This window comes from Rhagoletis pomonella, unplaced genomic scaffold (assembly GCF_013731165.1).
Source record: "Rhagoletis pomonella isolate Grant_MI unplaced genomic scaffold, Rhpom_1.0 Rhpom_scaffold_00005, whole genome shotgun sequence".
Taxonomy (NCBI): domain Eukaryota; kingdom Metazoa; phylum Arthropoda; class Insecta; order Diptera; family Tephritidae; genus Rhagoletis; species Rhagoletis pomonella.
The window spans coordinates 30876622-30903430 of record NW_023458559.1 but is presented as its reverse complement, the minus strand read 5'-3'; the positions used below and the strand labels follow the sequence as shown (position 1 = coordinate 30903430).

Here is a 26809-nt window from a genome sequence, read left to right as displayed (position 1 = left end):
AAATATTAATTAAAAAAAAAATATTAATTAAAAAAAAAATATTAATTGAAAAAAATATTAATTGAAAAAAAAATTAATTGAAAGGAAAAATTAAGTGAAGTTTAAGTATAGTATAAGTCAAAAATAATTGAAAAAAAAATATTAATTGAAAAAAAAAATATTAATTGAAAAAAAAAATTAATTCAAAAAAAAAATTTATTGAAAAAAAATTAATTGAAAAAAATTGATTGAAAAAAATGTATTAAAAAATTGAAATTATAAAAAACAAAATAAATAATTTTTGAAATTAAATGCAACTTTGGGTGGTTGAGTGCCAAATTGCAGTCACTGTATCCGAATAGAACTGAGTTTGGCCTTCTTCACCATACAGAAAGTTTTGTTTTGTTTTGTGTTCTCCCATTCTCCCAACCTCAAAAAACCCACAACAAATAGTACAGATAGCAGATAATTTTTTAGGTTAGAGAAAAAATTGGAAACAAAATCTGCAAGGATTAGCCATTTTCCTTTCAACGAACAAAAAAATTGGTTTTGAGGGGTTGCGTAATTGATGGAAATATAGCACAGCTAGATCCTTATCAGCTTTGGGTCGGGGAGTCTGAATTTGAAGTTCGAATTCAAAATCCTCGTTTTTGTCTTCGTAACCTGAAAAATTCTGCCATATACAGTGATGGAAAAATAAATAGGGACGTGACATTTCAACAAATTTTGCCTATTTTTCTTTTGATTACATATTTAATATTTATTATTTCTTTTTTATAGAAGTATAGCTCATTATCTAACAAAAAAAACCATATGAATTCATATTTCAAACTTTGTGCAACTATAAAACTTATTAATCAGAGCGCTCATGCTTTCGCGATTTTCTAGCAACTTCAAACTTGCACTGTCTTATACTAGAATGGTCTAAAAAACTGCATACTAAAAATATTCTGAAAAATTTGATTAGAGTTGAAAATTTAGATGCAACTTTGCAGAAATTTGATAATTTTTGCACAAACATTGAAATCTGAATTTATATGGTTTTGATAGGTAATGATAGGTAGCAAACCAATAATAAATATTAAATAATTAAAAGAAAATTAGCCATAACTGGCTAAAATGACGCGACCCTATTTATTTTTCCACCACTGTAATTGTTTAATTTTAACATCAGATTTCGATGCATCGGCACGAAACTTGCTAGAATTGACAATAGTTTTTTTTTTCGACGGGCAAACATTTCGTTTTGTAGAGCTACGTACCTGAACTATTCTTATAGGATTTCGCCAATTTTCATAGATTTTAGATCGCTAAGGTCAAATCTAACTTCGAAATAGAAAAATTGTTATTGCCTTTTCTTTATAATCCTAAAAAATGCACTATAATTGACGAATTTGGCGCTTTTCCAGATTAGAAATAAAACACAAAACCACTTTTGTTTTCTGACTTCAGATTCTGATTCAGCGACTTAAAATCTATATAGATTATCTGGTCCCGTAAATTAGTAAAAAAAATCATGCTGCTATGCCTGCTGTTATCTGAGATGGTATATTTTGGACTAACTAAAATAAAAAAAAAAACTTTATTTGTAACAGGCGTTACAGGGTGGTGAATTCGAATAGCGAAAAACTGGCGCGCCCCCCACGAATTTTGTGCTACGAGAAGGAACTCACAACACATTCAACTATTTATTGACTTCCCAGCAGCAGCAAATTTCTTTTTACTCCTCCAGCAACAACTAGCGTTCAAAGCGCTGCCAACTTTTCTCTTCTATTGCGCGCGCGATCCCACCTCCACTTAAAAACTTGCAAGCCTGTTTTTACTCATATTCGCTGCCTGCACTAACAATACATACACATTAGCTCTATTTGTATAGATAGTATGTTTTGTGTTTCGACGTCAGCATGCTAAACTAATTTAAATACATATTTACTTAATTATTTCACATTCAATACATATACACTATTATATATACTATGTATATTTCATATTATTATTTTTAAAGTTATAAATACATCAATATAGTGTATATTTATACATACATAAATGTTTACATATGTATAAGATAGCATGTATTGTGGTAGACAAAAAGAGGGCAAAGCGAGAGTTGTCGCTGTACAAAAGCTCATCAGCCATTGACCAACTTCCGCTGACCTCGATTCTCTCAGCGCTACTTTAAAATATTTCCATGCGTTGCTACAATTCAACTGTTTTTTTTTTTCTTTTTCTTATTTTCTTGTTGCTATTATTCATTCAAGTATATAATATACGTAATATGCAATATTTTAAACTACAAACTAGGCATTATTAGATATTAAAGGCGGCGAGCACGTGTTTACAAAATATGCACAGGAGTCAGACAATTCAGTGTTTGAGGTCGATAATGGCTCTCCACCATAAAGATTGGTGGTAAGTAGAAAAAGGGACAAAAGAAGTTTCAATACGCACAAAAAAGTGCTAGCATTTAAAAAAAAGTCGTTCCCTTACGTAGATGTATCTGCAGGTTTTTGAAAAGAAATGCAGGGTTATTCATAGCTTTTAATTATATTTTTTTTTTTAATTTTATTTCTTTAAATACATTTCCTCCGCGTGAGATTCCCACGAAAACAAAAATAAGAAAAACATTACGGTAACTTCTAATCTCTTTTTCACGCCCCCTCGCCTTAGGCTTTACAATTAAACTAAATAATAAACTTAATACTCGCATTCATTGAAAAGCGACAAACTAAACTTAAAATTACTAATAAAAATACATATACAATGATAACTAATAGCGAAATTGCTCTGAGATGGAAGGAAGACGAGTGAGGTGCGTTATACATATAAAAAAAAAAGAGCAGATATAACTTGGGAACAATATGAGAGAAGACTGGTGGAATATTGTACTGTAGCTGGAAATTACATACATAGATATGTTGGCAACTAAGCAAAATGGTAAAGTTATCTAAATGGAAAATTATTTAAATGTAAATGGTGGAGGAGAATGAGATATTTAAATGTTTTAATTGTGATAAAAGAAAAATTAAACCACCCACCACACTGACTGCGCACCAGCTAAACATTTGCATCACAACGCGCATCGTACCCTCAACGCTCATACATCATTATATCGCTGACGATGTGCAGCGAATATCGCTTATGTTTACGGCATATAAACGAACCAGTGTTGCCCTTGTACACAACAATTCAACACACCACCGCTATTACCAGAGAAAATATGAAAATATAAACTCGGCGGAACGGTTCAGCAACAGCTAGGCGCAAAAGTCGACTTATTGAAAATAATTATAGAATCCATTCGTGCCTTGACCTAGTTCGCGTATGGCGGCAAAGAGGTCCTTTTCAACTTCAATGCCACCACCGCCACTGCCAGCGTTTCCACCACTGCCGGCAGCCACACCACCACCACCACCGCCAGACGCGGCAGATGACACGCCACTAGTGGGCGGTTCAGCTTGATGTGATGGATGGTGATGATGGAAATTGTTGTGATGTTGTTGTTGCTGTACTGCGTGATGCTGTTGTTGCTGCTGCTGCTGATGATGATGCTGCTGCTGATGATGTTGTTGCTGCTGTTGCTGTTGTTGGTGATGTTGACCCTGGCTTAGCACTGCTGCATAAGTGGTGCTATTGCGATTATCGGCATTGTTATTGTGGTAATGCGTCTGATGATTATTGGTAAGTGGTGCATCACCACCGCCACTATTACCACCGCTAACATTGCCACCAGTGCCGACTCCGCCAACGCCACTGCCACCGCTACCACCTGCACCAACTCCCAATTGATGGTCACGCATGAACAAATCCAATTCATATTTTTTCGCCGTCGCTGCGGACGAGCCGTAAATGTCATAGCTGTTAAACATCTTCTGAAATGAGCTGGTGTTGCTGCCGCCGCTAGATTGCTGCTGCTGTTGTTGTTGCTGCTGCTCTAGTCCAGTTGTCGTTGTAATTGTGTTATTCGGTACCGAGCTGGGGGCAGAACTTGTTGTGGAGTTTGTTTGGAACAGCGCTTCGATCAGATTGCTTGCACTTGTATTCAACCCGGCCAGTATGTCAGTAGTGCCTCCGGTAAGTATGTTGTCAGGTGGTGGCAAAAGATGGCCGCTTACATTGCTTCCACCACCTGTGCCACTGTGGCCACTCACACTATTGTAGTTGCTGTGATTGCTGTTGTGGCTGTGGCTGTGACTATTCCCGCCAGCGCTGTTGCCACTCATACTAATGCTGTTACTCAAAGTGTTGTTCAAACTGCCGTTGCCCATTGCCTGACGTCGGTACAGTGGCACACTTGAGCCACCACTCAATAGGCTGTCATCGCCGCCCAGCAAGTAGTCTTTGCTATTCAACAAGGAATCTGAGGGAAATTCAATTTTTATTAGAAGCAGAATTAATGGATATAAAGTACATCTAGTTTATTAACCTGATTCGAAAATTAAAAAAAAAGGAATTATATTATGCACTAAGTTAATGATTACGGTTACGAAATCGTTGATTTTTTTTTTAAATTTCTTTTAAATTCAATTTGGAAAATTTCTTTCAAAGTTCAAAATCGTTTTTTTTTTCGAAGTTAAATATGGAAAAAAAAATTCGAGTTTAAATTTCGTAAAATTTAAAAGTGGTTTAATCTTCGACATGACTTTGTAAGGCAAAATGCATAAACTTGATTTCGATTCTCCATTAAAACAATAAAATCTCAACTTCGCTATAGTTGTAAAAACAAAAACGAAATTCTTTTAAATAAAACTTTTTATAAGTTTAAATTTTCAACTCAAAATTCTGGAAACAATAATTTACCATTCTTGCTATTAATTTTTTAAGATGACTTTTATTGCCAATTGTTGCTTATAATGCCGACTTTGTGAACTTATTTCGATTATCAAAAATCATACTTTATGTTTCAAGTCCGAATTCCGATAGATCGGTAGAGATGATTTTTGTTTCAAAGCTGCAATTTGTGAACTTAGATACGTATTCCAATTATTCATAAGCTTACTTTATGTTCCATGTTCAACTTCCGAAAATTTTTAACCTGAATAATGTCTCAGTTTCAAAATTTCTGTAGGTTGGTTTATGATTCTAAAGTGGTTTGTTTTAAACCAAATTTGATTATTCAGAAATAGATTAATTTCATGCTTTAATTTCGAAATATCAGTAGGGATGATTTCTGTTTTTACTTTGTTTTCTTTTTTCTTTTTTTTTAATAACATCGGCTATCAAATGTAACATAGAGTACAAATGTTTCAGTTCGAAATTCGAATTTTGAAATTTCGATTATTAGGAAACGCATTTTGTTTTATTGTTGAAAATCGGCTATGTGCACTTCGGTTTTTTTTTGTATATATTTTTGCCTCGTGCTCAAATTTTGAAGTTATGGTAGGGATGACTTTTGATTTAATTTGTCACTTTTGAACTAATATCGGTTATTGGCATTCGTACATATTATAAGTTTTATGAACGAATTTCGAAATTTCGATAGAAACGATTTCTGTTTTTACTTTGAATTGTTTTTTACGTAAAATCGACTATCAACAAGTTTTGATTTCCTAACGAATTTGGTAAGTTCCGCCTACGTAATGTTGGTTGAAATGTAACATTTTTTCGAAATCCGCCACGAAAAAAATTTGAAAAAAAAACACATAAATGAAATAAATGTATACTCACTTCCTCCCAAGAAACTACCACCAACTGGGGGCTGTTGTTGCTGTGTCGGCGGCTGGCCATGCATGTGCTGCTGTTGTTGCTGCTGCTGCTGATGTGGCATGGGCGCAAACAACGGCCCCTTTTGCATGCTGTTTAACAACGGCTGCTGTAATGCCGAAACCAAAATGTTTCCACCACCCAAATCACCAACGCCGCTGCCGCCGCCACCACCTAAGCCAGGGAACAGTTTCATTTGCTGCTGCTGTGCAGGCGGCTCAAGACCACCACTCAATCCACCGCCAGATGCCGAAGTGCTGGTGCTGACCAATGACGATGTCGACGTGCTGGACGGTAGCAGAAAATCACCACCATTCATTAGACTGTTGGCGTTTGCACCGCGACTGCCAGTGTTGCTGAAGAGATTGCGCAATATTGGCTGTGCGTTGTTCCCATTCAACAGTGTGTTAAAGGCCAAATCAATTTGCTGATTGAAATTTATGCCATCCAGTGGCGGTGTCTCGTCTGTGGGCGGCGGAAGTAAAGAAGGTGGCGGCGGTGGCTGCTGTTGTGGTCCTTGCTGGTTGCCCATAGCAGCGGCCGCCAACGGATTCATGGGGTATGTGTGATGCATGCCGCTACCTATCATGCTGTTGCGTTGCTGCTGCTGATGTTGTTGTTGTTGCTGCTGTTGCATAGGTGGCTGCGGTCCCACACCGCTATTGCCACCCCCCATCAAAGCGGGCAGCATATATTGCTGCATTAGGTCCCGCGGCAATAGTTGGTTGACATTCAGATGTGGCGGCGGTGGTGGTGGCTGCATTTGTGGGCCACGTGCGTTTAGTTGTTGGGCATGCTGTTGTTGCTGTTGTTGTTGGTTGAGCATATTCAAGACTTGTCCCAGACCCTCGGTGAATTTGTTGACCGCTTCTTGGCCGTGTGTTTCGAGCAACTTGAGGCACCACTTGTATTGCGATTCCTTCGGCTCGAATGCCATGTCATATATGCTCATATTTGGTGGCAGTAGCGCTGCATATTCCTGCGGTTGGGGGAAGCGCGGCGCTGAAGGCGATTGCTGTTTGTTGTTGCCTGGCGCCGGTGGCTGCAAAGCACCCGGAGGTTGGAAGAGATTATTGGCGCCACCACTGCTGCCGCCACCGCCGCTGCCGCCTAAATTCAGCTGCGGCATATGCACATTGTTGAGAAACTGAAAGTCTTTGCTATCCTTACCCAGCGCAGAGATGTTATTCACACCGCCAGCTCCACCAAAGAAGTTTGTTGATGATTGCGGTGCACCGGCCTGAGCGCTGCCCCCTCCCTGTCCTCGCTGCATATATGGATCAAGTGGACTTATGGGTCCATTTGGCATGCCTCCGCCCAAATTGCGTTGATTCAACAATTGTAATTGGCTGGGCGGTGGAGGTGGTGCGTTGCCACCAACGTACGCTCCAAAAGAGCCATGCGGTGGTGGCGGCTGCTGCTGTGGTCCACCTGGTGCGCCATGCGGCCCATAACCCTTCTTCGTCAAATAACCCATGTCATTCGAGTTGGTCCGTAGCTGTTGCGCGTTGGGCGGTGGTGGTTGTAGTGGCACGCTACCGCCACGCATTCCCGCGCCCGACTGCTGTTGTTGCTGTGAATTAGGTGGCGGTGGCCCCATTTGACGTGCTCCTCCGCCGGCACCAATACTGTTTGGCGGCGGTTGTGGCGGCATCTGTGCTTGCTTGTTAGGCAGCGCGCTCCACGGATTCGACTGCGGTGGCGGTCCCCACAAACTAGCGTTCGGATTTTGTGATTGTGGAGGTCCTTGCTGCTGTGCACCCGGTGGTGGATAGTTGCCTCCTGTACCTCCGCTGCCTGGTGGGCCACCACGAAGTTGTTGTGCTTGTTGCCACGGCATGTACTGTGCGGCGAATTGTGACGGCGGACCAGTGGTACCGGGTGGTGGCGGTTGTGGTAAATGCACGGCAGATGGTGGCGGCGGTGGCCCACGCATATTATACTGCTGTCCCAGCGGTCCCGAGGGCGGCGGCCCTGGTTGTTGCTGAGGGCCACCTGGCTGATGTGGTCCCATCGCGCGCATGTTCAAGTGGTTCGGCCCGTGTCCGGGGCCAGGGAAATGATGTCCACTAGCACCACCTTTTCCAGCGGCCATGCTCTGATTCATCATGACTGCCGCGGCTGCGGCTGCGTTGTAGGCTGCTGCAGCGGCAGGATGCTGCGCGTACATCTGCATTTGCATTTGTTGTTGATGGTTGGCGGCGGCGGCCATGGCGGCGTGATGCGGTTGCATTTGCGTACCACCTGGACCGCCGCCAGCGCCTGCTGCAGCCGCAGCGGCCAACATACCGGCAGCGTGTGGCGGCAATGGACCTCCTGGATGATGGGGACCACCTCCGGGATGTGGTGCACCGTGATGATTGCTAGCATTAGCAGCCGCAGCGCCCATCAAGTACATCGCTGTTTGGTCGCGCAAATACGCTTCAGGTTGCATGGCGCGCGGTATAAATTCGGGCGCTAGCGGATTCAACACATAACCGCGCTTCAATTCTACACCGTCCAATTGCGAGCGCAAGTACGACCACGTGATGCCAAATAGCGATTTGTTCTCGTCACATATTTCGATAAATCGCTCCCATACCTTGCGACAGCGCCCGATCGAACAGAGCGCCACTGGATCGCCAACCACAGCGACCAAGCTCTGTGCGCGTGTAATCGCAGTATTTAGCAGCTTGGAGTTGCTTAGGAAACCGAAGTCAGTATCTTCTGCAGGCACGCTGCCCAGCGCGCTCATGGGACCGCCGCCCATGCCGGGATGCATGCCGCCAGGTCCGACAAGGGCGTTCATCATTTGCGGCAAGCAAGTGGCGCGCGTGCGCACAGTAGAAAGGAAGACAGCGCGAAATTGTTTGCCCTGCACGTTGAGTACTCGTTCCACAGATATGCCGCCCATGCGGCGCTTGCGCAGCTCTGAACGTATGCGAAACACCTGGTCGGCGTAGGGCGTCATTATACCGATGCTGGCATCGTTTACCTTACCCCAAGCGATGGGCCATTTGCGACGAAGCTCCGACACGCGTTCTACTACCTCATACACCTCAGCGTTGTTGTAAAATGCTGTTGAATTCTTATCCTGAACATCTTCACCACGCGTGGTGAAAAACGTCAGCGGATAGAAACGCTCGTGACGTGGTTGCTTGCCGGAAGCGATTAGTTTTTGTTCGTAAAACAGTTCAGATGTAAATTTAATAATGGCTTCGTGGGCGCGATAGTTCTCACAAAGCAATATTTTGCATGGAAAATTTGAGGGATAATGATCGTATAGACGTTCGAGCAGCGAAATATGCAGCTTGCGCTCCTTTGCAAAGGCGGAGAATAGTTCAGGGCTCATTTGCATGTGATCACCTGCCAAGACAATGCGTGTGCTGTCGTTAGCCAGCGCTAATGGCATGATGGCCTCGCATTCCATAGCCTGTGCGGCTTCGTCGAGAAAGATGTGTGTGAAGTAACCTTTGGGTAGGCCGAGATTGGCAAGTTCCATGGATATACTGAGAGTTACTACAACTATTCGATGTTTTTTGATATCCTCCACAGAGGGCCGACGAAAATTACCGGCTCCGTCCGTTATGCAGTACTGTGAAAGAGAAGATGAAAGAAGAAGGGTTCAGAGCATGATAAAAACATGGTTGAGAGAGCTTTTTATTATAAACCAATCGAAAATTCTAGACTTCTTTTTTTTAGTGGAACCTGACGACAACGAACCGTCCTGGGCGGGGTTGTTGTAGCCGCTACAACAACAACGACAACAACAGGGTGTTTCGTTGCGGGCGCAATTCTGTAAGGGAGGCCTTTGCCAAATCCAACGCTACTAAGACAGTCGCCTCACAGGAGGGTTTCAATTAAAGCCACGAATCCCCCCCCGAGTGTTTATCACGGTTTACTAAAGCTTACCCACACCAGAGGTGAAGAGTCAAGTCTTCAGTTCCCGCTTCTCTCGTATGAGAGCAGTGAAACTCCCTCATATGGAAGAGGAAGCTTCGAGATGTGTAAGTTAAACAACAGCGCAGAGGATTCCCTCTGGACATCTTCTTCAACTCCTCTTGGTTTAGAGGTTTGATCTCCAAAAGTTACTGATCACTCAATGTCTAGTGTGGAATAACAACAACAGACGGAGGGGAGGTTTCGCTTGAGGCCACGAGTTATATGGGTTTTTATGGCGTCGAGTGCTTTGCTTTTTGCTAAAGCCATGCTGATGCTTCGCTGGGTCAGGTGACACGTGTATTACGTGAGCAGCAGGGCCTCAAGAGCCTTCACTACTTGACAAAGGAGAATCATCGGGCGATAAGACTCTTTGGCATACACAGCAAAAATTGGTATCTGGTCCACGGTAGGACTCAACGGTAACCCGTAGGAGAAAGATTTGGAGTAACCCAGCCAAAAGCTCTTGTACAAGGCAGAGACAGCGATTGCGTAGGCTCTTGGTCAGCTATAACCAAAGTCATTCCTAACCCTCAGAAATAGTACGTTTTAATGTCACTCCCCCTAACTTACCTTCTGCACCACGCTGTTCACGGTAGCAACCCAACGTTTGTGGTAGTACACACGCAATGGTGTTGCCTCCTCTAAGCCCTGTTCAATCCACGGATGCAAATATTCTTTGATATACAAGTCAGCCGCTGAATTCGAGTGCGTACATATTAAAATCTTTGCTTCAGGTTGCGTTAAAAGCTGCTTTATCGCTTGCGCAAGCGTATATGTTTTACCAGTGCCAAATGGACCGATCAGTAAAATGGGCGGCAGTTTAATGCTTAGAGATGTAGTGATGGCATTTACGGCCTCGCGTTGTTTCGCATTTAACTTCGGCTCACAAGCATCCGACCACTGCTTTTTTGGTGTCCACGGTATGTTCGGTTCGATTTCTGTGGCAGGAAATATTATCTTGAAATCAGTTATTTTATCAACTGCATTGTGCCATTCACAGTACGGCAAGCGATTCAGTTGAAATTGTATGTCTACTTCGATTTCGGTGTCAGCCTTCAAATTCATGCCATCCACACATTTGGCGGACAGTTTTAGATAGATCACATTCTTGCCCTTATCTTCGATGGTGGCCTCATAAACATTGCGTTTCCGATCCTTTAGTACGTGCAGTTCTTCGGGAGCACTTATATAAACACTAGAGCAATTCGACAGTATCAAACGTCCAGCTGATGTATCTTCCGAAATGTCTTTACCCAGCCGCATTAATGCAAATAATTCACCCGTAAGTGAAAATTTAGCTGTGCTAGTGGCCATGCCCGCTGGCGTCAGTATATAATTGGATGTCACAGTCAGTTTTGTGCGCACGTTGTAGCGCGCAATTTGCTCGTAACGTGCAATCTCTTCCACATACAATAATTCATGTATGCGAGAACGATAGTTATGCTGAGTGAGACGCTTCTCAACAATAGTAGACTGCGTCAACGTAAATGTTTGCGCGCGTGGGCAAGGATACCGTTCAAGCATCTCTTTTTCGTGCTTCAGATCATTCAAATAGGCTTCAGTCTTCAGGTGTGTACCAATGGTGGTCTCGAATTTTACTAAATTCGTATTGGATATATCCCAACGTGTTACCGAACTGTTGATGATGTCGCGTTTTATCTCCTCAATCCGCTCGGCATCACCAACGGGTACAACATCGACACAAAGTTGTTGCACAAGCAATGGCTCGGTGCCCAAGTCAAAGCATACCGTTTGGCGAAAAGTACCATAGATATCTGTGTGGAATTCTATAGTCACTTTGTGCTCCAGCATTGAGGTTTGCACATCAGTTGTCGCATTGCTATACACCGACAGCGTTGTATCGTTGAACTCTCCTCCTGGTTTCATTGATTCTTTTCCACTTGGCGACACTTTATGAGTTGCAGATACCCATTCTTGATTAGATTTTAGATCGAAAATAGTCGCCGCACTGTCCACTTTAATGCCTGTGATGGCGAAATGATTGCGATGTGCATCTTGCAACAATGCAACGGCCCGCAATACGCGCGATGAATTCAACACAAAAATCCATTCACGTTTCGAGCTTTTCGAACTGATACTCGTTACCAATTCTTGTTCGCAACGTACTTCCACGCCATCTACTTTCTCACACATTATGCGCTCGGGTGCCGTAGCTTGTATCCACCGGTCTAATATTTGTTCCGTATACGACTTGCCATAGAGCTCCTTTTCACTGGCTTTCTGCAGACGCATGCGCCTATACTCGAAGCGTTCTTTCCACTCATTTAGTTCGTCCTGTCCGTGCGCTTCAACACATTGATTGCCATAATGGCACGTCTGTAATTCTTGGTACGCCTCGCACAAGCTGTATGAATCCAATGTGTAGCCGCGAGGTGGTGGCCTCCACTTCCAATCGCGTCCTGATAATATGAGATAGAAACAATGCCTAGTAAATATCACAATCAAAATCAATACATGTACAAACTTACCCTCGTACGACATGATGACATTTTGATGGCGTTCAGTTTGGCAATGTTGGCGCAATTCATTACGTGTTTCAAAACTAATAGCACAGTAGGAACAGTAAGTGGCATTGTCATTCTCTTCGGCGGCTACACCTATAGGTGGTATGCCATGCTTGCCGCCAGTCACTTTTATCGCGGCCAACAGATCGGTTGTCTTTTGCAGTATCGTTGTAGAACTGCCACTTCCACTACTGCTACTACTACTTATACTACTGCTGCCACCACCGCTACCTAGAGAGCCATTATGTTGACCAGGGCCTCCTATATTATTAGAGTTATTGCCACCGTTACCACGACCATCGCCGCCACCGCGTTCGCTGCCACCCTCACGCGTCTTCTTCAGTCCTTTGTTACTCAGCAACTTGCTATACTTGTCCAAAGGCAGATTATTAGTAGCCCAATGATCAAGTTTTGTATCCAATATGGACATTTCGTCTTCAAGACGCGATTGTGAGATCTTCTGTGTGGACTTGTGCCCGTTAATCATTTGAATGATCGATTTGTATCGTTCCAGTGTTTTGGAAATATCTAAAAAGCTTTGTTGGCCGCTCAATTCGCCGATCCACTCGCGCAGCAGTTGCTCAGCTTCCTACATAAAAGCAAAAAGGAGAAAAAAATCTTACTTTAGAACTTAGATATGTTAAAAGATGCAAAAATCTGGCTTACATTGTATTTTTTCAGCTTGCATAGGGCATGTACGAGCCAACGGCGCGCACGTGATACACTCGCCAAGCAATCCGCCGACTGATCAGCAAGCAGTGCCAGCACTTTGCGCGCATCAGAGAGGCACTGCTCATAGCGGCTCAGCTCTAGCATGCATTCGCAACGGCCCAATAGACAGGCAATTTGCCGATCTTTTTGAGAACGCGCCAATGCTGCATTATTGTTACTGGCCGCGGTGTTGTTGCCATTGGCGGAGGCGATTGTGACGGCGGCAGCAGCTGCCGAGATTTGCGCTAAAATTTGGTCGTAGAGCGAAACGGCACGCAACCAGTTACGCCGCCGCACGAAATCGTGTGCTTGCATTTCTTTCTCGGTCATTTTTTAATGGTATTTTTTTAGGGAAATTATTATGTTTTATTATGTTTTTATGGTAGTTTTTGTTATTGTGCACTGACGTGATTTAAGATATATGATGTATGTATATGAAGTGTTGATTATTATACAAATCTATTTTACAATGTTATTAAATTTATTGTTGTCGGATTAATTTTAAGTTCTGATGCAGCATCCATATCCTACTTAATTACGACATCTTGAAATGCATATTTTTACACTGCAAATAGAAGAAAGGTAAAAATCAGTCGGTTAATACAATTTTCAACATAAGATTTTGAAAATATGTATTTTAGAATTGAAATATGTACTCGTAGCTCTGCAGTAAACTTGCTGGCATGTTTACATATCAAGGGTTTGCCGTTTTTTTATGCAACATGTTTACTTATAGTCACGGAAATCTTGGAGCTACTTTTGTGGTCATAAAATATGAGATTCGGTGCTTCAACAGCAACAACTTAACACAGTTCGGCGCAGTACAACCCTCGTCATATATATCAAAGCAACGAGTAAAGGCCGGAAATTTGATGGTGAAATACGCACATATTTGCACCCACTCATCTGGCGCCCGCAGCGCGATTTAGCTTTTCACAGTTTTATAAGAAGTAACTATGTTTCAAGCACAGTTTTTCTTGTAACTATTTGTAGATTAGTGGTAATGAGTATGTCTAATCACTAAATGAGTATACCATTTAAGGTCTTTGAGCTCCTTATTGCAGAACCCACAACCCACTTGCCCGAGTTTCCATTTTAATGGCATATCTCGTTATTCAACTGTTACGGCGTTCAAAAGCTATGCGTTAGTCTCCTCACTTCTTAAACCTACAAAACAAAATCCTATATATATTAGAAAGTAATTTTTAATTCGTATACTTCGCAACACCCGACTTTTGCTTATTTTTTACTTGTGGTCACCATTTCTACGTTTTTTCACCAGCTCGTAATTTCTGCTCTACCATATTTTATTATTTTACTTTGTTGTGGCATTCGTAGTGGAATTTATTTTTTTTTTCAAAATTTTTGTATTTCTTTTTATATATTTGTTGATTTGCCTTTTTTGTTTTTCTTATCCAACCAGACGATTTCTCTATTTAATCCAATTCTCGTTCTTGCCTTCTTGCTCGCTCTCGCCGCATAGGGGACTCATCTGCTTACGGTAGTATTTCGTCTCTTTTTTTCGTCTGAACACTTTTTGCTCGTTCACTTCCCCAAAGACGACCTTATTTTCACTATTTCAACAAAATTTCACAACTTTTCCACACTTTTTTAAATTTTTTGCTTTCTGCAGACCTTCAATATGGTTTTTATATGGATTTTCGTATTTTTACAACTTTTAGAAGCAAAAAATTGCAGAATATTCCATACCTTTCTCTACGGTTGAACAAATTCGCAGCAGTCCTTCGGTGTCTTGTGCGAAATAGAGCGCTGCCAGATGGGTCCAATAAATATATTAAGAGAGCGAAATGAGGGGAAAAATTTATAGTCAAGATGACAACAAATTTTAAGATTAAAAACTTCTTTAAAAATATTCAGACATATCGTGAGTTTAATTTTCGCCCGAAATCGTTCAATTTTTGCTTATATATATTCACTAAGGGCGGATGAAAAGATTTAGGGGAATTTGTTTTCGGCCTGAACTAAGTATAAGGCTGATTACATACAAACCTTTCTGCCTCATCCCGAGTTTCGCCCGAAAAAAATCACTCGAAAATTTTTCATCCGCTCATAGTGCAACTTAAGTTCAACTTAAGTCGCGAATAATGGCAACTTAAGTTCTACCTATCTTTTCCAACAGCTGATTATAAATTGCAAACAAATACTGAAAATAATAAAATAATTATGAAAAATGAAGTGTTTTCAAAAAGTATATTTATGTAAGTGATGGAGTAGCAACGAAAACAGTGAATGGAAGTATAAAATATTCAGTCTTATCATGAGTTTCATTTTCCCCGAACCGGTTCACTTTTTATTTCCATGTATTTACTATGGGCGGATTACAAATTTTCGGGTGAAACTCAGGATGAGGCAGATTAGTTGTGAATCCGTATGAGCCGAATTTACCATTTTTTTATCATAATTAACCAGATGTGACTGCAAATCGATATCGTACTCCGTTCTCTGGCAATTGAGAGAACAAATAAGATAGCAAATAAGGTCTTCTCTTTATCAGAAGTCACCAGTTTTACCGCCCTATTCCCACACCACTGACAAAACTCAGCGGCTGACTATTGCCTTTACTACTGCGCCTAATACTATGTCGCAAATTTATTTTAAGCTGTCGTATGACAATTGTCAGTTTTATTGTTATGACCTACTGAGTAAGTGACAACGGCGAAACAATGTTTATATTGTGTTTTAGGCGCAGTAATTGTGACAATAGTCATATGATGAATTTTGTCAGTGTTGTGGGAATAGGGCGGTTAGACCGAAGGTTTTTTTTACTGGTAAATGTGTCAAACGATCAACTAAAGTGTGTTTGACAACCAAATTGTAAACAAATGAAGTGTACTTTGCTAATGCATGTTAAAAAATATTCAATTACTTGTTGGTTATTTACATGTGTGAGCTGAGTGTGTTTATTTGCAAAATAAGCAAAATTTGGAGGTTATGTCGAAGTTGTCAGAAGTTACCCTTTTTACTAGAAAGCGATCCGGTACTTTTTTGGATAGATTCAAAAGCATCGAACACTTTCCTAAGTAAAAACACATCAGCTGATTGCCGAAAAATGCCTACAGCTCAGATCACCTGTTTTTTGGCATTTGCTCTTATCTTTTACAATTTCTTTCATTTCTATTAAAATTTTTTTCCATTTCTATTACAATTTATTCAAAATACACTAACACATTGAACCAAAAACATCAATACACTAACCAAAAACACATCTACAGCCTGCCAGGAAAAACGGTAAGAAGAGTTACTTTACTTATGGAACTGTACGACGTTCAAAAATACGTAAAAAAGCCGTTCGCCACCATATTTCAGAATGAAATAATTTCTATACTTAAGTATGAATTGTGAAACTGAAATTTGAGCAAAATCTTAAAATGGTCTTAGCTAAGCTTTTTCTAAACTATAACTTAAGTTCAAATTAAGTTACGTTGGTGAAACCGGCCCTGAATATTTTATTCGTTCACAGTTCGGATTCACCCGAATTAGATGGAAAGGTTTTCTTCAAATCATTTCGGATATATGAACACAGATATTTTGTAATAAAACTTGCTTGTTTGTAAAATATTTGGTGAAATATGAAGACTTATGTCGGTTTCAAATATTATGGGCACTCATATAACGTGATAAACCTGATCAAATTATAACATCCATATAAATAAATTGGAAAATACTGTTAGTGACTCTAAGTTCAGTATATTTAGTTCCTGCTATTTCGTAAATCACAATTGTATTAATGGTTGTTGTTAAGTGTGCATCACACGGTGTTACAAATGAAAACAAACAAAAGTCTCTGCCAAAAATATGAGTGCGATATTTTGAAAATTTTTCTTTTGTTTAATGTTTATTACTTTTTTTTTATAAGAGTATAGACTACAAAATAACGCTACTTTTTAACATCTTCCATACAAATTAGGTTCTAGATTGTTTTAAATTGAAGGAAATTCCTAGCACCTGCAACATAACAAATTGTTAAAAATCAACGCTACTTTTTAGCAACCTCAAACTTACATTTTGTAATGCTAAAATTTAAGGGTATACCTAAAATTTGTCTGAATAAAGTTTAATATTTTGGTGGAAATTGGTTAATTTTATTTAATTTTTGCACAAAGGGAGAAATTTGGATATATGTTTCTTGGGAGATAGTGAACTACATATGTATACTTTTATAAATAATTTACAAATATTAAGTAAACGTAAAAAAATTACTTATATGTTTTACATTTTCGAAAAATCATAGGTTTAGATTTTGGTAGCTCTTGTATCCGTAAATTTATAAAAACGTTATATCCTATTATACGCTTTATTTCGGACGAAGATAGATAACAAACAGCGCGAATACAATGAAGTAATTTATTTCACATATATTTGTTGGACGAAAAATTAAACAAATGAAATCAAAATATTTATAAACGCAGAATATCTTAAGCCGCATGGAAATATTCAAAACTTGTATTAAGGGTCTGTGCCAATTGATAGAAAGGAGAAATTTTGAGGTATAAAACTTAAATTTTGACATCTCTCGTGGTGAATACGAAGGTCAAAATTTTACCTAGCTCACATCAATATCAGTAAAGAAAATGATTTTTTTTTCTATTATGTTCAGTTTACAAATTAATTTAAAAGCTATTCCATAGGAAAACCAGTTTTTATCGTGCAATCCGTGCACAGTGTTAGGGCTGTGCAAGACTTCGAGAATACCCCTAATTTATTTGTCCACCATAGTAAATTTTCCCACCTCTTCACACCACGTAGTAATAAGTTACCGTTTGGCTCAACCTTAAATAGAAGAACCTGATATTTATATAACAGCTGGCAGCGCTTCTGGCACCGAAGAAAGTGGAGAACAAGGAAACGATAACAATTTGAATGAAATAGACAATCGTCGCAAACCGGAGAATCATTCTCCTCTTTCAGCCATTTCGTTTTTCGTTCGACTTTTATCAAGGTATGCGTTTTCGGCAGGCAAAACGAAATGTAACCATAGAGCCGGGATATTAGAAATTTATGCTTGAGGTAATTTCAAATATTTTGCAAGCAATGCGTTTAATACACCTGTTAACAACTCTAATTATATCCACATTTTATATGAAAGGCTTTATGCTGCGAATATTTTTACTTTTACAATACGTTCGATTTCGGCAATTTTTCGCATACGCACATACATACACACCACGATTTTTTTTCACACTGCAATAGAGCCGCTCGGATTACAGCTGCCAAGAAAATTTTCGCGATTAGATATGTACAAAACATATTTCACAAATATTTTATCGCTATTTGAACAGGAGTTCGTTATTTTGAAGCCGCTTACCTTTTCAACTCAAAATAAATCGCTTTTATAACATATTTTTTACATTTTTATCGGATGAAACAAATTGGAAATCTCTACAATGAAAAGTGAACGCACAGCACATAAAAAGATGAGAGTTGCCGTTGCGACCAAAATAGGTGCAAACGGAATAATCATGATAATTGAGGTCTGCTTTGAAATATTGGACGGCGTAAAGCTTTTTACAACAAATTTGATTTGAATAAAATTTCTTGAGAATTTGGGAAAAATAGCAATGTGGAAAAATAAAATTTCTAGGGCTTAATTATCTGTTTAATTATATTAAATTTTCCACACTGGCAACCTCTAACGACCCTTTTCGAAAAGTAGATAGCAGCTGCCATCGGCCTACCCGAACAGCTGTCATCGTTTATTTACTCTCCATGTTTCCCCTCTTTGTGAATTTGTTTTTGTGTACATTTGTCGAAGCTGTCACAATTGCTTACATCAACCGAGTAGGAGAGATTTTGGAGAATATTTTTGTAATTTCATTTTGATGCTAACTTCGCTGATGTGAATCAGATATGTTACTTATAGAGTTTTGTTGATTTGAAAAAAGTGGCATGAATCGAACAAGAAAAATAACAAAATAAAATTAAGGAAAAAACTTCAAACACGTACATATTTTAATAACTAATAATTTAATAAAAGTTCAATATTCCTCCATGGTTTAGACATTTATTTATGTGTAAAAAATGGAAGAAAAAACTTGTCAAAATAAGACAATTAGTTATGGATTTTCGTTTTTTTGTATATACTTATGTATACATTTTTAAATTCAATAATACTTTCACAAAAATTAACGTTTTTTTAAATTTTTAATCATATAATATAAATAACAAATAAATAAATAAATCAATCATATAATCTTTTTATAAATCGTATATTTTTACTATTTAACACAATTACACCACGTTTATATCCAAAAATAGAATATTAAGAAAATTGACTTTGTTGTTTGAATCGAAATTTGAGATTTTCATTGGCGTTATGAGGCAACCAATGACATAATCTACTACAATTTTTTATTCCTATTATCCTTTCGAAATGACGATGTATTGCAAACGTGTTAAAACCTGTCGTTAATGTTTTTATTACGACATAATTCAACGACCGACAGTCGATTCGAACGACTTACGACAGCCACAATAGGTGAATGCATTCTATCATTCAACTACAATCCTTGTCTGAGGGCCGCTTAAATTAACGGTAACTGCCATCAAAACAGTGAATTTCACTTTTATTTTATTGTGCAATCTTGTTTTCTATCATTCGTGGCTCTATTTTGTGTTTTTGGTTATATTAAACCGTTTATGAGGAATTATTTACATATTTACCATCAATGAACCTAACAGGTAAAATTGTTATTAGAATTCGACAAATAAAGGTGTTTTATCATATTACATTATCTTATTATTTTATCTATTACATAGATTGCAATTCTCCCATCGCTCCTTTCCCGCCGTTGATCATTAGGGATTACGGCTTCGATTTTGATTGTGCCAGCAGCGATGATGATCCTGATGATAATACCACACTAACGCCCTTGTTGCGTCGCATCACTGCGTCACCAAAATTGCTAACTCCAAAATCCGCATTGGCATCGCCAATAACCACAGTGTTAGCTACAACGCCAACAACCATTAATGGGCGACTTGCGCCGCCCCAATTGCCGGAGCACTGCGGCAAATCGCCACAACGTCGTGGCTCACCGCTGGCCGGTTTTCGCCGTTTGCGTTCGCCACACAGCTTTATGCGTACACGTCTTCAGGTGCCAACACAATGTGATTTCGGTGCAAAAAACCACAGTAGTCCCTGCAGTGATAAGGGTAATAGTAAAAAAGCGAGTAACTTAGCTTCGCGGCGTCGTTGCCGTCAACTGCGTTTAAAGGAGGTACAACGTCGTTATGCAAAGCCATTTGAGGTGCATGCTGTGCCGAAACCTTTAAGTCCGCGTGTTGGCTATTTGTTACGACGAGTAGGCATGATACGCTACAGATCGTTGTTTCAAATGGAGGAAGTGGATTATGTGGTGTTTCGCACGCTGAGCGAACGAGACTTGCAAGTGTTGGGCATTGGGGACGCAAGCGATCGTGGAGAAATATTAAAAGCTGTATTGCTAGCGGATGTGTTGATTACGGAGTTGGAATCTTAAGTGCGCGATAGCGGGTAATAAGTTTGAGGGATTTGTTTAGGGGATAATATGGCAAAATGAGTTTGTTCAAAAAATATGTATGTATTAAGAGGCATTTATGTATGTTTATAAGTCCATTTTCATATCAACAGGTTATTGTATTAGAAGTTAATTATTTTATTATGTAAAAACTGTACGCCAAACTATAAAGTAATTTAAAAGTAATAAAATTTCCAAGAAAATGTCCGCCTAAACAAACAATTTCGTACTTAAGATGTTGAAGATCTTGGAAAATATGTAAGCGTGATTTTATAAATCCGATAGAGACTAACTTAAAGCTGGGCTACTCACGGTATCTGGTGCCATCCGAATGGCTCTAATCCGATTCCCACTGTCATAAAAAGCGGGGGTGAAAGATTAGATTCGTGCGAATGGTATCCGTAGAATACATTACTGTTGTTATTGTTGAAGCGGCTACTTAGCTCTGCCTAGATCGGCTTGTCTCTAAATCGTTGTCATCGCTCTACTAACGGGATAGCCGGGAAGTGCGCAAATCCAACTAGGTTTGTCCATAGGGATAAGGTCGTTAGTTGAGTGGGGTTTTGCGTCTATGTGAAGAGATGCCGTCAGTCATGAGGTGACTCTCCGCATGTCGGGCACTCGTTGGACACATCTGCGTTTATTCTGCGCAGGTACGAGTTTCGCTTACTGCAGTATCAAGAGCGAAGTTGGGCTATGGCGGGGCGAGTCTTCCGGGGCAGATAAAGTTCTGTCTCGTACACGTCAGGTGGCTGTGTTCCCGAAACGGCATTCACAGGTCGGGAGTCGGTGTTAATCGACTCCCTGTGAATGTCGTTTATGGCCTGTCGGTACGCTGTCAGGACCAGAAATTGTTTAATAAACCTGTGGACTTAGTCCGCTGGTTCGTATAGATACCTTCTGACGTGCCTAGGCGAGGACTCTGCGGCAAGCAAGTGTCTGTTCGAGTGGCTACGTCTGTGGCATCCTACTAGGAATTGGTTGCAAAGCATTGTATTGTGCTCCTTGACGGGAACCATTTGGACCTCGTTGTGTAGATGGTGTTTTGGCTACATCAGAAGGCATGCCTTAGTGGACCGGAGTGCCGTGCTTTGGCAGGTATGTAGCTTCATCCACTGCGTCCGGCTAATCCCCGGCGACCACTGCATAGTTTAGAACCTGCCGGCGAATTTCGTTGTATGTCGCCAACTACGTTTCTTTGTCTTTGCCCCAGGTGCTGCTGGTTAGCGACTTGAGAACCTTATTGCGGCTCTGTACTCTATCGACAATTGCGGTTGTGTGCGCCGAGAAAAGGGCAGACCATCGAAGGGAGCGCCGAGTATTTAGGGGCTGTTACATTCCAAACTGGTTCGTCGTGGAGGATTTCGTAGGGGAGAGGGCCGCATCCTCTCCTGGAATCGCACTTTAGATCTCGGAGTGCGATATCTTCATTACTAAATATTTTCCGAACTAATTCTGGCTATTTCTGACAAATTCGGACTCTGTGGGATCGCAACCGGTGTCAAACGCCTATGAAAGACCCAACGCTACTAGAACTGGGCCGTTTCCGCAATCATGAGAGTGGACGTAGAAAAATTGAGGGCCCATTGCATATTCCGTCTGAGGCTTTGTCCTTCCCGATGGCTACCTGAACCTCACTGCTGATGAAAGCCAGAGGCGCACTGGGTGTTGGCAGATTTGCAGTATTCTGGTCACTCGACGTTTAGCTTTGTCCACCGTAGGATGCAGCGTTAAATGTCGGCTAAAATAGATCGCGCATCGTTCCGAGTCCGACGAGAAAAAAATTTCGTCTCTATCATCGTGCTTTGTCAGGTTGGACAGTGACTTAACCGTTGAACAGAGCTTGCGCACACCAGAGGGGAAATCGCAAGTATTCAAATGCTTCTTCCACCTCAATGTAAGGATCCTCTTGCCAACATCGCTATAAACGCGTCGCTTTATATCGTGCATTGGTGAATGAAAGGTATATGTACGACCATCCATTTTCCAGTCGTGCAGCAGTGTTATAGGGGTGGCTTTCACGACCATATCCTAGAAGGAACTGCTGCGATAACATCGTATAGAGTTTTTTCACTGTCAGCATTTGACTATCGTCATGGCGGTGATACTCGAACAACACGAGATGGCCAAACCTAGACGTGCGTTTTGCTCCACTCTCGACTCCACATGGTCTCTTTGTCGCCTCCCACGTCCTACCCTATAGCGACTTGAGAACTTTGTACCTGGCGCGCAGTTTGTTGGAAGCGGCGGAGGTATGCGCTGAGAAGGAGAAAATACTATTGGATATGACTCAGATGACCTTGGGGTGGCACATATAGGAATTTTTGCGGAATCGACATACACGTCGAGTGCAGCGGAGAGAGTGTGGCCATGTAGAGGTTTAACAGCGTCGGCGATACCTTGTTTAATTCTACGTGGCTTGGACTTAACTTTTCGGAATTCAGCTAAAGATTAACGTCCACACAGATTTTTTTGTTATCCAACATTTCTTCCTATCTCAAAGCAGCGAGTCGAGAATAATTTCGCCAAAGGTGGCTTGATAAAGCACGTCGAATGCCTTCGACAAGTCGAATAGCGACTAGAACTGTCCTATCACTAGGTCGACGTTGGTTCAGATCCACATTTATCTGTGTGGTAATGGCGTTCAATGCTGTTCTCGTGCTGTGCATTTTCCGTGAACATACTTGTGAACTAATTATTGCTTTTCAAAATTCACAATTTCCGAAGAAAGGATTAAAGGTTTCAGGTCTTTAATATCTTGTCACTACAAACCATGGCTCTCACCACAAACCATGGCTCTCACCACAAACCATGGCTGCCACGCTGCTATATCGAGGATATTCAAACAGCCGAAAAGAGACACCTTTACCCATTAAGGGACCGTTTATCCCAACTACATAACTTCATATCATACTCCGTGATCGTTATAAAAAGTCAATGTTTTCATCTGATGGACCTTTCAGGTACTTTGGGCTTCATGCATGAAAAGTAAGCTAAAGCTCCGACACGAGTTTCAGTATAAATTCTTCAGCTCGAGTTCACTTCAACTGGGTAAGAATTGAGTCTGAGATTAAGCTCACTTTTTATGTATGAGGCCCTTTATTTCACGTGGTAGGTCTGAAACCTATGCGCAACCGTATCGAGAGGTGAATCCACTTTTATATAGCAGTCGAAGGCTCTGTAGCTAGTGCTGTTATATTTCGTAGGTAGTATAATTATTTATGTATAATTATATTCCCTTTTAATAAATAAATAAAATAAATATAGCAAGGCAGACAACCCTAGCGAACTTATGTACTTACTATGTAAACCCTCTCTTTCTGCCGTGACCCAAGACTGCACTCGATTTGATTACCGCATTTAAATTAAATTTATTTAAAAAAAAGCAGAAGAAAGAAACTCTAAATGAATTACCCTGTTTAGGCTTCATTTCATCTGGTTTTATCGCAGCGATTTTTTGTGTGTTATTTTTCAACGTTTATTTCTTTTGAGAACCTCTAATTTTACCTGCGACCAAGTGGAACTTCGAAAAAAGAAATAATTTACATAAAGAAAGGTTAATTCGCTCTAGGCTCAAATATCAGTACTAGAAAAGTTCAAAAAACTCTAGGCGAAAACTGGTTTTGAAGATTTTGTTCATATTTTATTTTTCGTCTTTTAACCGCCTTTGTGCGAACAACAAAAAGAAATTTTTATTGAAATGAGCTGCTTTATTTATTTTTCATTTTCCGTTTTCTAATTCTTTATTTTCTGATTTATTAATTTTTTCTCTTGTTCGTCGCGCCTTTCAATAACTTGTTGCGTTAAATTGTTTATTTATGCTGCCGTAAACTTTTAAATTTCAACCATTTGCTGCGCTAACGAAGGCCTAACACTTAGAACAAAGCGAACAAATTTTAAAAATATTTAAAACCTAAATAAAAATGGATATTTTTATCCAAAAAAAATAAATAAAAATAAACACGTAGAACAAGTTTTATAGTCGCGTTGAACCCAGTCTGGTTAGATTTAAATCCAACAGATACGGTGACGCCATTGCTTATACTAATATATGGACAATACATCCATACGTACATACGATTGCAACTGGTGCTTTTGCACAAAATATTGTGCGTTTATGTGCGTTTTTTTTTATGTACATTTATGATTGCAATTGGAAATTTGCAAGTTTTATTGCTGTTATTGTTATTTAAGAAAGGAGTCAATGACAAGGTAAAAAATTCAATTCGAATGGGAATTAGAGAATTAGATGTCACGGACTAATTGGAATTGAATATAGATAAAAAATTCTGCTATTCTGATAAAGCAAGTATTGAATTTCTAATGAAATTTAAAAAATGTAAAAAATTTAAGCCATCAATGTTGCATGCATGTTTAAAATGTAATTAAATATATGTTTATGAACACTTAGACAATGAAAAATATTAAAAGCTGGACATTTTTTTTTTTTGTAATTTAAAAACTGAAAAAAATTTTCGCTATTAAAAACTGGACATAAAATTTTTATTGTTTAAGAAATGGAAATACACTTTTAGAACTTTAATAACTGAACATAGTTTTTGATAACTTAGAAACTGGACTTACTAAACTGCTACTAATTAAACTGGACATAGTTGTTTTGTAACCAAAAGACATACATACATTTTAGATCATCTAAAATTTGAAATTAATTTTTGGTCATTTTAAAATTGGACAGCAATTTTCGACCATTGAAGAACTGGACATAATGTTTTTGACATTTGAAGAATAGACATAAATTTTTGGTAATTTAAGAACTGGACATAAATTTCTTGACATTGGAGGAATATACATACAATTTTGATAATTTAAAAGCTGGACATAAATTATTTGGTCATTCAAAGTGACGCATACATTTTGTTGTGAGTTTAAAACTTGCATACAGTTCTGGTCATCTAAACCCTGACATTAATTTGCGTTTATTTGAGAACTGGACAGGCATTTCTGAACATTTTTGGTACGGTCTAAGGTTTGCACATGCTTAAAATGTAAAAATGTATATGTATATATGAAGCTTTAAGGAAAATATTATTAAATAGGTGGACATAAATTTTTGGTAATTTAAAAAGTGATACAATTTTTTTGTAACTAAAAAGCTGGACACAAATTTTTGATAGTCTAGAAAATGGAAATACATTTTTGGATATTTTAGAAACTGTACATAATTTTCTGCTCATATAAAACTGGACTTATTTAAAACTGGACATACATTTCTTGAAATTTAAGGTATATACATATATAAATTTTTTGTAATGTAGAGGCAGAATATAAATTTTTAAAAAATTAAGAAAAATGTACATAAATTTCGCGTAAAAACTGGATACAAATTTTTGGATATTTAACAAGTGTACATAAATTTTGGCCCTTCAAAATGGCGTATCAGTTTTTTCTGAGATCTTAAAACTTGCATACACTTTTGGTAATTTAAGAACTGAACAGAATATATGTATAAAATGAATAATGGAAAGTGAATATTATGTCCAGTTTTTAAATTAGCAAAAATTTATATTTCCTTTTTTACATTCAACATTTCATATAAGAAAGGTAGTACATAGTCTTGGGAACATTTTTTGGTGCGGGATTATCGGCTGGAATGTAGACGTTCTCTAAATGAGCTTTCAAGCAGTTGCGTCACTAATGTTGTATGGGTGCCAGGTCATAAAGACATCCTGTGCAACTGTGTTGCTGATAGATGCACTAGCATGGAAAGGTACCTTACTCTCTGCAATCAGTACCACTCATAATGCGGGCGGGCATTCCGCTATCTTCATGCAAACTCTGGCTGGAAAATAAATTTATGGAACTGGCAAATACAATATGGTCTGCAGAACTCACGTGCTGGATAGCATAGCCTAAGTTTGATTAACGTAGATCGCGCCATTTCCTCCGATTGGAGCGACCACTGCTCCGACATGTAATTGGAGTTCTCAACGGGCGCCGCCTGATGGGAACGCACGCTATTATAATGGGTTTGCAATTAAACGATTACTGTCATTGCAGCTCGCTTTGGCGAGGGCTTGTCAATGTTAGTTTCTTCACTATTCTTTTGAATGTCTAACTGAACTGGATTCGGCCAGTATCTACGCTTTTGTGAGCTTCATCAGAGCTACAAATTCGTTCTATTTCTAAGGTAAGAGGAGGGGGCAAGAATTCTCTAATATGACAACACATTCCTGTGCTGGGGCGAATCCCCAGGTCCCGGGCTTTTTAAGGGGCCTGAAATATCAGAACCACAACTTGTTAATATTTTTTTTACAAATGTAATTGCTCCTTCGTTATAGGCTTTTACTATAAATATATTCCGATTCGTGCTGATTTTTTCTGACCCTATACATTAAAGAAAATGATCACAGGTTTTTAAATGAATGCAATTTATATATAGGGGCACGTGATTTTTCAGTCCGGCGAACGAATTTTCTCTCGCTGGCTCTGTGTATG

At 39.5% G+C, this 26809-nt stretch overlaps 3 protein-coding genes across 11 annotated transcripts in view; 2 read left to right on the top strand and 1 right to left on the bottom strand.

The window, feature by feature from the left end:
* The window catches only part of LOC118740064, an 806655-nt gene that overhangs the window by 79565 nt on the left and 700281 nt on the right, over window positions 1–26809 (top strand). The gene's annotated exons all lie outside the window — the stretch shown is intronic.
* On the bottom strand, window positions 2527–18247 carry LOC118738826 (probable helicase with zinc finger domain). Of its 9 annotated transcripts, none has more exons than XM_036469824.1 (7): window positions 14087–14214; window positions 13725–14018; window positions 12792–13401; window positions 12090–12714; window positions 10171–12020; window positions 5644–9253; window positions 2527–4336 (listed from the first exon to the last, which is right to left on the bottom strand). In XM_036469824.1, the coding sequence occupies exons 3-7, from the start codon at window positions 13164–13166 to the stop codon at window positions 3252–3254; spliced, it is 7545 nt and encodes a 2514-aa protein (XP_036325717.1). In that variant the 5' UTR covers window positions 13167–13401; window positions 13725–14018; window positions 14087–14214; the 3' UTR covers window positions 2527–3251. The 9 variants fall into 9 exon arrangements, with proteins under 9 accessions (XP_036325717.1, XP_036325719.1, XP_036325713.1 ...); XM_036469826.1 differs by having other exon boundaries at window positions 13725–14003; window positions 14097–14214; XM_036469820.1 differs by lacking the exons at window positions 13725–14018; window positions 14087–14214 and adding an exon at window positions 18163–18247.
* LOC118740067 lies at window positions 19523–20404 on the top strand. Its single transcript, XM_036471560.1, has 2 exons — window positions 19523–19535; window positions 19614–20404. The coding sequence occupies exons 1-2, from the start codon at window positions 19523–19525 to the stop codon at window positions 20333–20335; spliced, it is 735 nt and encodes a 244-aa protein (XP_036327453.1). The 3' UTR covers window positions 20336–20404.